Source organism: Arachis duranensis, chromosome 4, assembly GCF_000817695.3.
Source record: "Arachis duranensis cultivar V14167 chromosome 4, aradu.V14167.gnm2.J7QH, whole genome shotgun sequence".
In the NCBI taxonomy this organism is placed as follows: domain Eukaryota; kingdom Viridiplantae; phylum Streptophyta; class Magnoliopsida; order Fabales; family Fabaceae; genus Arachis; species Arachis duranensis.
In genome coordinates this window covers 28,572,532-28,588,398 of record NC_029775.3, presented here as the reverse complement: position 1 = coordinate 28,588,398, position 15,867 = coordinate 28,572,532, and the positions used below count along the sequence as shown (strand labels likewise).

Below are 15,867 nucleotides of genomic sequence, written 5' to 3'. Positions count from 1 at the left end.
ATTATTAACTTATTTTAAATAATATTTTTTTAGTGTCATTTTTTTGGGATCTAATATTCATATAATCATCACTAAAAATAATTATGAGACAAAATACATCACCAAAACTGGTAGAATTAACATAAATCCTCCACAAAATGGGTATTTTAAATCAGACAAAAGAGAAGGCAATACAACTAGCAAATTATATCCTAATGTTCATCTCTACTCCAGGAATAACATATTAAAATTTCATAAGAAACGGAACAAGTTTACCGATTCAATCGGATAAAAGATGACTTGCCCTTTTCCCCCAAATTTCCTTTTTCTCTTTGTCGTCGAAGCATGGCTTCGTTTCTTTCTTTTCATTCAAAGAATGAAGCTTCTCTTTTCTCTCTCCGGTGGCCTGTGCCACTTTTTTTTCTTTATTTATTTATCTTTTTGTTTTTAATATTTTTTTAAAAATTTGTGGACCCCACTTGGTTGGAGACCCACTAACAAATCTCCCTCTCACCAACTCAAATGGAAATAGGTTGCTCTACTAAGTCTGTCTTCTTTTTGCAGGAATCAAACTTCAATGTATGTAAACTCTTAGTGATCATATCTGAACCATTATCATTAGTATGGATCTTTTCAAGTGCATATGACTTCATCTTAAGCACTTGACGTATCCAATGATACCTCATCTCTATGTGCTTCCATCTGGAATGAAATGTAGGATTCTTACTGAGATGGATAGCACTCTGATTGTCACAAAATAACAAACTTCTCTTGATTGATGCCTAACTCTTGTAGAAATTTCTTCTTCCATAAGAGTTCCTTAGAAGATTCAACAACAACAATATATTTTGCCTATGTAGTAGACAAATCAACACATTTCTGAAGTTGAGATTGCCACGACACAGTTTTTCCGGAAAAAGTCATCATATAACCAGAAGTAGACTTTCTTAAATCAAGATCCCCAGCCATATCCGCATTTTTGTAACCATCCAACACAGGTTGGCCACTTTCAAAGCATAAACAAACTCTGGAAGTACCATTAAAGTATCTGAGAATTCACTTCACTGCTTGCCAGGATTAGAGAGAAACCGACTAACAACTCCAATGGCATGAGCAATATATGGCCTGGCGCAAACATAGCATACATCAAACTGCCAACCGTAGATGCATATGAAATCTTCTTCATTTCTGCTTTCTCTTTCTCACTTGTAAGACATTGCTGTGAACTTAGCTTGAAATGACTAGCAAGTGGAGTACTAACAGGTTTGGAATTACTCATGCTATAATTCTCTAAAACCTTCTAAATATACTTCTGCTGTGATAACCACAGTTTTCCATTCTTCCTGTCACGAGTGATACTCATGCCAAGGATTTTCTTTGTAGGACCCAAATCCTTCATAGCAAAAGATCTGTTCAAGTCTTTCTTAAAATTTTCAATCTTCTTAGTGTCATGACCAACAATTAACATGTCATCAACATAAAGCAAGAGAATTATAAAATCACCATCAGAGAATTTCTTAACATACACACAATGATCATAAGAAGTCTTACTATACCCATGACCTTCCATGAAGGAATCAAACTTCGTGTACCACTGCCTTGGCGCTTTCTTCAACCCATATATGCTCTTCTTCAACTTGCATACAAGATGCTCTTTTCCTTTAACCTCGAAACCCTCTAGTTGCTCCATATAAATTTTTTTATCTATGTCACCGTAAGGGAATACAGTCTTTACATCAAACTGCTCAACCTCTAAATTCAAACTAGCCGCCAATCCAAGCACAACTCGAATAGAGGACATCTTCACAACTGGAGAGAAAATCTCCTTATAATCAATACATTTCTTTTGTTCAAAGCCTTTCACAACCAATCAAGCTTTGTACCTTGGTCGTGAGACATTTTCATCTGCTTTCAATTTGAACACCCATTTATTCTTGAATGTTCTCTTATCCTTCGATAGCATCACCAATTCAAATGTATGATTATCATGCAAGGATTTCATTTCTTCTTGCATGGCCTTCAACCAATCTTCCTTATGCTCATCAGACATATCTTCCTGGTAGCTCTCTGGCTCTCCAGTCTTAGTGTTCATCACATACTCATGAGGAGAGTATTTTTGAGAAGAATGACGCTCTCTAGTAGATCTTCTCAATTCAAGCTCAACTGGTGGTTTAGGTGGAACTTCTACATCTGACACCTCAAGTTAAGGTGTAGGTTCATCATGCAAATTATCACTATCATTATCAACCTGTACATCTCTTCCATCAACAGGAGGTCTAGTGGAAGGACTAGGTTCATTATCAGCAGAATGTCTAGCAGTTATTGTTGGCTTATTTGTCTTCTCAAGGTCTTCAATAGTTCGGTCTTCAAGAAAAAATCACATCTCGGCTTCTAATTATCCTCTTGCTCACCAGATTCCATAATCTGTAACCAAAGTCTTCATGACTAAAACCCATGAAGATACACTTCTTTGACTTTCCATAAAATTTAAACCTTTCATCTCTTGGAATGTGAACAAAAGCCCTGTAGCCGAACACTCACAAGTGACGGGAGACATCTTTTTCTCTCCAAAATTTTTTTGGAACATCACCATTTAGTGAAACTAAAGGAGAAAGGTTGATCAAATCTACTGCAGTCCTTATTGTTTCACCCTGAAAGGATTTAGGCAACTTTGCATGAGATAGCATACATTTGACTCTATCATTGATAGTGTGATTCATTCTCTCTACAACTCCATTATGTTGAGAAGTCTTAGAAACTGTCTTTTCAAGCATGATCCCATGTCCTTTACAATACTCTTCAAATGGACTCCTGTATTCACCACGATTATCTGCTCGAACATATTTCAATTTTCTTCCTATTGCTCTTTCAACACTTGCATGAAAGTGTTTGAAGATACCAAGCACCTGGTTTTTAGATTTCAAAATAAAAGCCCAAACTTTTCGAGAATAATCATCAATAAAAGTAACAAAATATGATGCACCACCTAGTGTCTTAGCATCCATAATGCAAACATTAGTGTGAACTAAATCTAGAATATGTGATCTCCTATGAGGTCCAGAATTATGAAATGATACTCTAGCATGCTTTCCTACAAAACAATAAGTACAGTATTTAAAGTTGTACCTTTCACGGGAAGTGAGTGCTTCTTGGCTAAGACGCTTAGTCTTTTCTCGCTCAAGTGACCAAGACGTATATGCCAGAAATCAGAAGAGGAATCATCAGCTACATTCACATCTTCTTTGCACAATTTTGCTTGCAACCGGTAGAGAGTAGTGAGACTATTGTCTTCTCTAGCAACAATGAGAGTCCCTTTGGTAATCTTGCATTTTTCACTACTAAAGAAAATGCAATACCCCTCTTGATCCAATGCCTTCACTGAAATGAGATTGAACCGCATATCTGGCGCATGCCTAATATTCTTCAACTGCAACTTGCATCCCATGTTGGTTTCAAGTCACAAATCACCCATACCAATGATATCACACACTCTTTTATCTTCTAATTTGATTTTACCAAAATTTTCAACAGTATAAGAAGTGAAAAATTCACGTTTCATAATGACATGAAAAATACTCTTAATAAAAAACAATAAAGATCAAATTACTCTTAATACAAGATATAATGAAATTGATCTTGAAAACTTATTCTTATATAGTATTAATTACTTTTCTTTTCATTTCTTAGAATACTTATTTTGGTAAACTAAAATTTTTAGATAGAAGATATAATATAAATATTCTTATTTTATCATCATTTAATAATAATTGAATTTGATGTTCAAAAATACTTTGAACTTTAATTTGCAATATTCACATATCATGTAATTGATGACTTGATTGGTGGTGAATACACCGAACATCTTTATCATAGAGATAATACTTGAAATGTACCCACAACCAACACTAGTTAGATTAGAGCACATGTCATAGCATGTGTAATATTTATGGTTAAGAGTTATTGATTAGGATTCTTTTAATTCCGAGGTTTTTTTTTTTCAAATAAGAATTTATTTTTCCAGTGCAAATTTTAAGATATATTGGAATACTAATTAAAATTTTGACAGTTTTCTGTATTTATTTTCTTGTTTCCTGATCTAAAATTGAGGTAACTGTAATTTTTAATAGGATGAATAAAAGTGATTTTATTAAGATTTAGGGACATAAAGTAATTAAGATGTATAAATTTTTTGAAAAAAAATAAGCTACCTAATCCCTTAGCAGAGTAGACTAGTAGTACATAGTTGTTGCTATCAAGTATCAATATCATTGTAGCAGAGAGTAATCAATATTCAAATTTAATTGGAATTAAATGTAAAAACTGTTTTGGGTGATGCGGTGGCAGGACAAAAACATTGTGCTAACAAAGCCATTCTCGTTGGAGAAAGAATCGGATGGTGATTCTGATTATAGAGCTCCTAATCTTATGAAACGTATACTAAGTCTATTTAAGAATGTGCGGCCAGGATCTGATCTTACTCGCTTTCAGGCAAGTTCTTTTTCGCATTTATTTATTTGTGAGTGATGATGTTCTATATTAGTCTATATTAGACATAACTCTAACGATTTGAACTATGTTGTAGTTAATATTTTTTGTAAGTTTAGTTTTTGCTAATTTTAATTTTAAATTTTTTATTTAATTTAGTCAATAAAATATTTTACCTAAATAAACAAAAAATAATTAATACAACAATTTCTTCTATCCAATATTAAATCAATAATTCGTATAAAATATTAAAAACACAAAATACATATTAAAAATAAAATGAATTTTATATATATTTATACACAAATATATAATAACTAATTTTTTATACATACAGTGACTATTGGTTGACTAACCAATAAGATAATAACAGATGGAATATGTAGTGATGTCTTTAACTTATATTTAAATATTTAAGTACAATAATTATATTTTGTTTACTGGAAGGATATTTTTGTAAATAAGTAATGTTTCAAAGGATAAGAATATCAATTTGTGAAATAACTTTGGAGAAGAAATGGCGTGGTCTGCATCGGCCAAAAATTGATAACGAGATGCAATGCCGACATTGTTGGACAAAATTAGCTTGAAGTGGAGGAAGGATACGCTGGTTATGTGTCGAATGTTGTGACTTTATTCACAGTAGCCATGGCCAAAAGTGAAAGTTGATTTTATACTCAGTGTGTGTTAATAGTTGAAGAAGTGGAAGAAGGTGGCACTAGTCCTTCTGTGAAAGGCGTTTGATAGTTCTCTATGTTGTAGGATCGGCGTCATCGAATTTTTCCAGTCTGTTTGAATATCCGAAGCAAAGGGAATAACTGTTGAAAGTGACCGTAGTTGGAGCTCTGAGTTGTTTTCAGGTTGAAGAAGAGTGTCTCCTTTTTTTCTCTGGGACATGGAAGATGGATCTTTGTTGGTTCAAATGGGTTAAGTTTTTTTCTGTCAAAATAAATTTGGGTTTTGACTTATAGTTTGTGATTGATGAGGTATTTGTTTAAACTATTCGGAACAAAGTTGCCTACGCCGGACACGATCGGAAACGGAAGGTGCTGTTCAAGGGAATATCTCTGTGTTGCTTAATTTTCATTGATGATATTTTTTAATTTTAATTTTCTCATTTTTTTTTCATCTAGTTTTTTAATTATTTTTTCATCAGAATAGCAACCGTAGCCACGGATCACAACTAGTCACCATAGACAACACCATATATATATATAACATTTTTAATTTGTATACTCAATATTTATAACGAATACATGATTATTAATTTGATATCTGATTTTTTATATACGTTTGGATAATGTAAAGATAAAATTGTTTGCAGCTGCCAGCAGAGTTCAACATGCCAAAGTCACAACTCCAATGCTATGGTGAAGAGGTATATTGTGGTGCTTGTGACATGCTAAGCAGATGCAACAATGGAGAAAGTCCAATTGATAGGTTCATATCAGTTGTAGCATGGAGCATTTCTACAAGACGCCCTGTCATTTTTGGAGTTGCTCCTTACAATCCCATTCTTGGAGAGACACACCATGTTTCCACACCAAATCTTAATGTCTTGCTAGAACAGGTCTACATATATATATACATCATATATTTAACTGTGATCTTTGCCAAAATGGTATGAATCATGAATTTTTATGTGGATTATTGTCATTGTGTGCAGGTTTCTCACCACCCTCCGGTGACTGCACTTCATGCAACAAATGAGAAGGAAAAGATAGAAACAATATGGTGTAGTTATGTTGTTCCAAAGTTCAATGGTAATTCATAATATCTATTATTTCTGCATTAATTAATTAATTACGAGTTATTGTATTAGTATTTTAATGTTTACTTTTTTTGGAATTTGGTAAAGGACAAAAATATAAATATTACACTAAAATATGTGAAAATAAAAAATATATTGAATTAGAAAGAAAAAAATCTCTGCTAAGCAAGTTAATCCACATCAATGTACTATGTTACATCATCAAAAAAAAAAAACTTAGAACATGCTTCATGTTAATACTCGATTGTTGAATCAGGTGCCGCGGTGGAAGGTCAAGTGCATGGTAAAAGAGAACTGAAGCTCCACAATCATGGAGAGACATATGAAATGAATGCTCCTCATCTCATGATCAGGTTTCTTCCAGTTCCTAGCTGTGATTGGGTCGGCAATGTCCATATCCGGTGCCCGGAATCTGCCATTGAGGCAGAGTTATGCTACACAAGCCACACTCTGTTCGGATTCCGGTCAAGCCGGAAATCAATAAAGGGAAAGATCATTGATTCAATATCAACAAAGATTCTGTATGAAATTAATGGTAATTGGGATAGGTATGTATATGTAAAGCATCTGTTTTTGAAGTTTTTGGTGTATATATTTATAGTGATCATTTTAATATAACTATCTTACAACTATCTTACGATGGTTATGGTATCTCAAAAAGTATTGCTAAATTTAAATTAGCGCTTTTTAGAAAGTGCTGTTTAAAAAACGTGTTACCAAAATGTAAAAAAAAAATGACTTAATTTTTACCGTATTTACATAGTCACTGTAATATAATCATACCAAAATTCACCTATTTATACATAATAAATCAATTTGGGATAGTTAGTTATATGTAGCAATTCATTAATCAACCATTAATTCTTAAATAGAGTTTAAATTTTTTTATAAATTAGTTCAACTTGCCAAATTAAAAAACACTGAGAAACCAAATTTATATATACTAAAAGTCTAGAAATGAATGATCTTGATCATCAAATGTTCTATTGTCATACTTTGTGCTAATTAAATTGATGTTTTTTCTCCTCACCTTCTTAAACTTATGCCTTATGCTATGCAGTATTGTGACAGCGAAGGATACAAATAATGGAGAAGTGAGAGTGATATATGATGCAAAAGAAGTCATTTCAGGGCTCCAAACTCCTGTTGTGAAGGACTCTGAGGTTATTATAGTAAAGATCTATTTAACAGTTTTGTACATAATTATATAACCTATTTGTGTATCCTATAATCCATATAATTCAAATATAAGAATATAATAAAAAGTGATAGCAATAGATAAAAGTAAATGACAGGATAACAGGTTCCCTTAAAATTTTTCAATAAATTTTAGCCCTAAAAAAATATTATATAATGGGAATGAAATAAGAAACTAACAAAAAGATGAAATAGTATCGTAATTCTTCCAAAATTTATTTGGTACTTTTATTTATAAGTCTATCTTAACATTGTTAAAAGATTTGGTATTTTTTTTAATAGATTGTTGGTGAAAATTTAAGTACGGTTAACTTTATGTAAAGTTGATAGAAAAGAATTGTTAAATAATTTATTATGTTTGACTAAATTATTATCTAATAACTCTCAATTATTAATTTTACGAGAAGTTAACTGCTTAAATTTTTACCTAAATTGTTAAATAATACTTAAATGACTTACTAACATGGTAAACATTAAAGGAGTATTATGATATTTCACAATTAAGGGATAATTAGTACACTAACAAATAATTAAACCATGCTGTCCAGTGTGTGTGGGGAAGTGAATCAGCAGTTGTATGGAGTGAAGTAAGCGAAGCAATCATGAAGAAAGAGTGGGAAAAAGCAACAGAAGCAAAGAAATGTGTGGAGGAAAGGCAAAGGGAGCTTTCAAGAGAAAGGATCACAAAAGGAGAAACATGGCTTCCTAAGCATTTCACACTCTCTCACTCCAAAGAAGGAGGCTGGAATTGTTTTCCAATTCAAAACTGGGTCCCACCCTCTCCTATTCAGACCTTGTAATTTCTTTCTTACAATAAATAAAAGTATATATGGCAGAATTTGAAATTAATAAAAATATGCATCAAAGATTGGTAAATATTAAATTTTTATTAATAGCATGACATTTTTGTCTATCTAAATAATTTCTAAAATATATACTTTGACATTCATAAATCTTTAGTATGTAATTTTTATTCATTTTAAATTTTTTGGTATATATTTTTGTTAATTATTTAGTCTTTTTATTTTTTTGCATTTTATTGCATATTTTAGAACAATAGTATGACAATTTTGGTCTTTAAAATATAGGCAAAAAATTTTTTTCGTCTCCAATTTTTTTTTGTATATAAAATTATTTCTAAAGTTCAAAATCAAGTTTGAAATCATTTTTTTTACTTAAATATTAAAATTTTAGAGTAAATTATTCATAACAAAAAATTATAAAAAAAAGAGAAAAAAAGTGTTTCTGATTTTGAGAAAGGGAAAGGAAAAAAGAAGAAGAGAGAAAGGGAAAGGAAAAAAGAAGAAGATATCTACGATTCACTTTTGTCTTCGCTTCTGCTATCACTTTGGTACGATTTTGGTCCATAAGGTAAGGACAATTTTAAAACTAAATTAAATCTTAGGGACGATTTTGTATATAAAAAGGTTTGGGACAAAAATTTTTTTGCCTTATATCTTAGAAACCAATTAAATGATGCTTAACAAATTAGGTATGATTTACTTTGTGATTGATAACCTTTTTTATTTTTATTTTATTTTAGAATTTTACAAAAGAAAAATGAAAATAAAATATTTATTGTTTTTCACTTTTCTTTTTATAAAAGCATGAAATAGAAATGAATCAAATGATTGAAAATAAGAATGAGAACAATTTTATAGGTCAAACATGCGCTAATATTGGCAAATTCATTGTTAGCTAAACAAGCAAGGATATTGTATAATATTGTCAAACTCTGCTTATTAACATTGGATATTGTACTAAAGAAGGTACTATATTTGAAGGATTTAATGATTTAATTAGATACATATTCATAATTCATACGATTAGTTATAAAAAATATTATACACATAAACGAAAAGTCGATCACTATATATATATATATATTATTTTATATTTTTAATGTATAATTTTTATTTTGACATATATATATTCCATAAACACAAAAATATACTTAAAAAAGTATGTGAATTGAATGATAAAATTAATGATAAAATTTTTATCCAAAAAACGTATTAATTTTTTGTGGATTTATAAACGAATTTTAAATGTTCAAACTATGTAATAATATTTTTTACACCACTTAAAAGTAATTTAAATTAAATATATAAAATATTTGTTTGGATGCTATTAAAATGATAGGAAAAAATTCAGTGAAAAAAAAAAAGAATTTTTTTATTTTTCAACGTATTTGTTAAATTTTTAGTAGTAAAAGTAGAACTATAGAAATATTAAAAGATAAAAAAATATTTTTTTTGAGAAGTTACATCTTTTTTTAATTAAAATATTTTTTTAAAAATATATTTTTCATATAATAAATAAACCAAAAAAATATTTTTATATTGTTATATCCAAACATTATTGATAGATAAAAAATCTTTTTTACATGAGATATTCAAATATAAAATGACTTTTACTTTTTTATAAAATCTTTTAAAATAAGATAACTTATAAAAAAATATTTTTTTAGAAACTCACCCAAACAAATCCAAAATAGACTTACACTAATATTTTTGAAAGATTTGCAAACGAATTCCAAGCACATATAAAAAATTAGATAATTTATACCATTTTGAAATATAATTTGCAATGAAATTTAAAGAGTTCAACAAAAAGATATTGCAAACTTACTTTGATTTTATTGTGGTTCAATACAATCATTTTATCTATGTTCAATCTTTTGTTATTGGATATCATATTATCTTGTGTAACAAGTCTCTCAACCTTATTAGAGATATCTGGTCTAAGTAGAATTTCTAGTAGAATTTCTAAAAATCGAATTGGATTGATTGGTTCAATCGAATTAATAAAAAATTAGTAATTAAATCGGTTTGAATAAACTTATAAATTGTCTGTAAAAAATTGGTTATAGAATTAGTCAAACCAATAGTTAATTGGTGAACTGATAGAATTGTCCAATTTTTTAGAGGATTTTTTGTTCAAAAATAAACCATCTAAAATAACGTCGTTTTGTCCTAAAAAAATTGGGAAAAAAACGGAAAAACTGAAGTGAAAAGTGAAAGCCCTAAATCAAATCCCATTCATGTTTCCAATTTCATCCCCGTAACTTGTAACGACCCAATTTCTGGTACGTCATGATCATACTAGAAACTGAGCGCTACCAACTTGTCTTCCTTATTATTATTTATTATTTATTATATGAGCCTGATTCGTTGTTAAAAGCGTAGTTATTTTGTGAGGTACTTTTTTTTAAAATGTTTGGATTAATAAATAGAATCATTCATAATAAATTCACAAATAATAACAGATAAAATAGTTATAAACAACCACACTTACTTACATTTCAAGCAGATAACAACGTTCAGTTATCTAGCCTTTAATTAGAGTAGAGATCTTAGTTAGAACACCCCTAGAAATAGCTAGATAATAACTATATACATGTATATACATGCAACTTTTCAGGCCCTGACCTGTTCAAGAAGTCTCTAAGTTGGAACCTAGGATAGCCTAGACTCTATACTCACCTAGTCCCTCTAAACTACTAAAGCGAGGGAAAGTACGTTTTAGGTCTTCAAAACTCAAGTCAGGTGTAACGTCATCAAAAGGTAGAACATCTTCTACTACTCCTCTGCATGATCATACGTCGTCTTAGAGCATATCACTGGTACTTTATTGAGTGGCCGCATAACAGCAGCATCGTATGGAGAACTTAGGTTAAAGTTCGTAGATAAGCGGGAAATAGATGTTGGTCCCACGGTATATACATATAAATAGAGAATGGGATTCACCCTAGACTTAGAAGACTACCTAGAGCGGAATCCTCTTTACGAACGATCATCAGCGAACTATGGAAGGGTACTCTTGCTTCCATCTGAAGAGGGAAGGGAGGGAGAAGGGGTAAGAACTGAGGAGTTCTTAGTAGGGCCGGGGTTATTAGTTAAGTTTATTAACTTTGTGTTGCTCAGCAGAATACGAAGAAACATTTAACAGAAGGTATAGATAAACTGAGAAAATAGAGAAAATAAAAAACAAACACAAACAGAAGAATATAAGGAAATAAAACACAGACATAGAGAATAAAATACAAACAGGAAAAGCATACATTCATACAACAATCATAACAGAGGAAATGCACAACCAAGAATGATGCATGTCTGTCCTATGCAGGCCATGAGCTCACGTGTCGATTTACACCCTGCAACCCGACATTACCTTGGAACTAGTCCTAGATATGGCTTCATCTCTGTAGGTAAACTTCGGCCTACAGGAATGGTGCCCCTGTAAGTGAACTTCGGCTTACAGGAATAATCTAAACACAACACAACAACTTTCTATAGGTGAACTTCGGCCTACAGAAATAGCACTCTTGTAAGTGAATTTCGGTTAACAGGAATAGTCTAAACATAACACAACAACTTTCTGTAGGTGAACTTCAGCCTATAGAAATAGCACCTCTGTAAGTGAACTTCGGCTTACAGAAATAGCAACTCTCTGTAGGTAAACTTCAGCCTACAGAAGTAACACCCTGAGCTACACAATTGATATTCACTGTAGGTGAACTTCGACCTACAGGAATAACAACTTATTGTAGGTGAACTTGGGCCTACAGGACCTTTAGGGCCAACGGAAAAGCAGTAGATGAATATACAACAGAATATCATGCCACAAGGCTTACCTCTTTATTTTTATACTATTTTCCTCTATTATCTTATATTACTCTTTTCTCTTTGTCTCTTTACTCTGCTCTGATTACTCTGTTCTCTGTATCTCTCTACTCTACTCTGATTTTTCTGCTTAACGTATGTATTTAAAACTTATGTAAATTTCGATATGAATAGTCAGCTTGTTCCAAGTATAGGTTCATTAAGTCTATACTGGAATAGTTTAACTTTTCATATAATACCTAACCTTAGGCGCAACTCAAGAACTAACTATATTGCCCTAGTTCGTTCACTAATCTCTGTTAGTTTCTGTCATTAAAACTTTACAGACTTTTTCTTCGATTTTCATTTCTTCTAACTTTTTATCTTTCCTTTATCTTTATCACACTAATATGTTATTACCACTCCCTAAATATTTTATGAAGGTAATTATGAGATCCCACACTTAAAGTTGTCTTTCTAAAACTTTTACGAAAAACTGTCTTTTTCACATTATTTTATTATTTTTAATTAAATAATATTATTTAATATTTTATTATTAAATTTTCAAAAATTACCCCTTTTTAACTTTTAACCTTTAAAATTCACTTTTTACCACCCGTAACTTTTAATATTTTTATTTTAACCACCCTAACTTTTGGAAATTACAAAATAACCCCCCAAACACTAAAATATTTACTTCCTTGCCCTTTTATGGATCAAAAAGGTGTTCTTTATTGTTCTTCACAATACTCAAAGTGTTCTTCATAATTTCTTTAGATTCTTTCTCTGTTTTCATCCGTTTTTCAATCTTTTCAGCAACCGATTTTTACTATAATTCAAAATAAATTAGCAGCCACCAAAACCCCATATTTTCTACTTTATTTTAACACAAATTGAACCCCAATTTAAGGGTTAGGGTTTCATTTTCCAACAGCTCCAAGAACATAAACTCATAGCTTGAATTTCATCAAATTTCATCAAAATTTTACCAAAATTTTAACAAAAATCACTCATATAAACAATCAGTTTCAAACATAACCAAACCATATCATAATCAAACAAATAAAACACAATTAATCAAGCTTAATTTTACCAAATCCTACCTTGATTTTTTGCCTCAAACCCGGTTATGTTTTTAGGTATTTTTTTTGCAGTTTTTCATCCTAAAACACATCAAGAACAACTTTGAATCCATAAAACCTCAACTGACCAAACCTTAATCAGCATGTTAGGAAGGGATTCATCACCTTAAACATGCTGTAAATTGAAGATTCTTGACTCAAAAGTCAAGCTAAGCAAGAGATCTAAAGAGGAACATCAAGAAAACACATATTTTAAGCATGCTTCCTTGAAAACCGAATTCAAAGGAGAAAGGAACAAATATCTAACCTTATTTACAGCCTTGATAAGTTACATGGTTATGTAGAGGAAGAAGAGAGGATCATTTTGGTGTAATCATAGTTTTAATTTGAGTTTTAGTTCAGAAGAAATCAAGTTTTGAAGATTTAAGTGTCATGAAAATTTCTCTCTTTTCTCTCTTGTAATTTTTGGTCAAAGTGAAGAAATGAGACATCCTTGGAGGTCTTGGGAGTGTAAGGTGAGTTGTGATTGGTTAGCTTGGAGGTGGATTAAAATAATATTAAAATTTTTCAGGTGTATAACTACTAAAACTAGATGTATCAGAACACTTGTAAAAACATCTCTAAAAATTCTTTTCTGAGCTACTAGCATAAATGACACTAATAAAATTTTTAATATGAGAATAGAATATGTATAATGAGGCCTTACCATTGCTAAAGTCATCAGAAAGTGCTGGGGCTAAGCTGCACCAGTAAACTGTGAACCCGGTTAAATCGATTTCCTGTTTTTAACTAAACCTGACCAGGTAACCTTATAATATCATTCAAGAAACTTCTAATACTAATATAATGATAATATTATACTATTATCTTTCTTCTCTCATGAATCGAGTCCGGTTCGTCAAACTGAGACTAATTACAAAAACCAGAATCAAAACTCCTAACCGATACAGCTCAAAAACTAGGTTCTTCGTGACTGTGTTGTCAAACTTATCTCAACAGAGGTTCTAGCTTAAAGATGACATAATGAAAATAAGGATTGAGATGCTTGATGATACAACAGAGGTGTTCCCTTTACTGATCTTCCGGAGAAATCCGTGCCTTCAGAAAAGATCTCACGTACTCGAAAAACCAGGTTGTTACATAACTCAACTCCTCTTCTCTCTTCTCTGAAACTGAACCAATCGCGCAGCCACCACAGCCTGCAGCCATCGCATCCCGCAGCCACTACAGCAACAGTTTTGACCACCGTAGCCCCCACCGCGTCGTTATCATCGCCGAGCTCGCGTTCTCTGTGTTCACCGGTGTTGCATCAGCTGTCGTCGCCGTTGCTTGTCTTCTCCCTCGCCGCCGGTAAGTAATACTCTGTTCGCAGTTTTGCACTTCGCAGCCATCTCCTCGGCGTCTGCTTGCTGGTTTAGGGTTTAGCAATTGATTTTGATAATACTTGTTATTTGTTGGTAATTGATTTGCTGATTAGCTGGATTTTCTGAGGTTATTGTTTGCTGGTTTAGTAATTGTTTGCTGAGGTTATTAATTTATTTGTTATTTTTATTCATGATTTTGTTGCTGAGTTTATTGATTAACCAGTAATTATTTGCTGAGGTTATTGATTTATTTGTTATTTCTATTGATGATTTTGTTGCTGAGGTTATTGCTTGCTGGTTTAGTAATTGTTTGCTGAGGTTATTGATTTATTTGTTATTTCTGTTCATGATTTTAGTTGTTTTTAGTTATGAACTTTGATGTTTAAAATTGTTTGTGAATTTTTAATATTAAATTATAGATAATTTATTATGTAAAATTATAAAATTTAAAATTTTATTAAGTTAGAAATTATTGAATTTATATATTTAAAATTATATATAAAATTTTTAATAATTTTATTTAATATTTAATTAAATCGATTAAATTCCGATTGAATTATGGTCGAACCAATAAACTATTAAACCAATAAACTATTAAACCAATAATCTTACTAGTTTAATGACCAATCCAATTCTGGCAACCTTGGGTCTAAGAGAACCTTAAAGCAAACACAATTCCAAAACACTTGAAAGCGCTTCAAAACTCTTTCTTTTACAATGTGATATGCGAAGGATTAGAATCTAATTTTTTCTGAAAAGAATTTACGATTACAAACGAATTTCTATCGATAAACATAATTTATCTCTCATGTTCTAATAAGAAACACTTATAAAACTGAAGAATTGAAATTAATTTGATAGAATAAGTTTATGACGATGTATACTTTTTAAACAAAACACTAATAATCTCTATTTACAGAGTCCTAAACCGTTATGGAGTTAGAACTGATTGGCAAATGACTAAGAAGTAAATAATATATATTTTTTTCAAATAAACTTCTAAAAAAATATTAGTTTTTCAAATTTTGACGGTTTGAAATTGATTTAATTCAAACCTGTCAATCGTAATCTTTAAAAAATAAATTTAAAAACGTGCTTTAAAATATAATTGAGTTTTTCTCAAATCAATTTGAATTTGATGATTTAAAATTATTTTTAAACTTAATTTAAAATATTTTTAACTTAAAAAATAAAATTAGTTTTATTCTAATATGATTTTAAAATTCTAAAACTAATTTGACTAAATCTTGAATTTTAATTTTATCAGTTGTCACCCTCATCATTGCCTATATTCTGAATTTTATAACGAGAAAAAACTTTGAATTTGCACCATTCTTCTTCCATTAATTTTTTTTTTTGAGAAAATTTGCTAATGCTTCCAATTA

General features: G+C 30.7%; 1 protein-coding gene across 1 annotated transcript in view; it reads left to right on the top strand.

The window, feature by feature from the left end:
• The window catches only part of LOC107483919 (oxysterol-binding protein-related protein 4C), a 9,975-nt gene extending 1,653 nt beyond the window's left edge, over nucleotides 1-8,322 (top strand). The window contains exons 2-7 of the mRNA XM_016104523.3: nucleotides 4,324-4,467; nucleotides 5,789-6,034; nucleotides 6,131-6,227; nucleotides 6,492-6,783; nucleotides 7,296-7,398; nucleotides 7,981-8,322. Of these exons, the coding sequence (XP_015960009.1) occupies nucleotides 4,324-4,467; nucleotides 5,789-6,034; nucleotides 6,131-6,227; nucleotides 6,492-6,783; nucleotides 7,296-7,398; nucleotides 7,981-8,232 (1,134 nt within the window). The 3' untranslated portion in view covers nucleotides 8,233-8,322. The remainder of the gene's footprint in view (nucleotides 1-4,323; nucleotides 4,468-5,788; nucleotides 6,035-6,130; nucleotides 6,228-6,491; nucleotides 6,784-7,295; nucleotides 7,399-7,980) is intronic.
• Nucleotides 8,323-15,867: the final 7,545 nt, after the last annotated feature.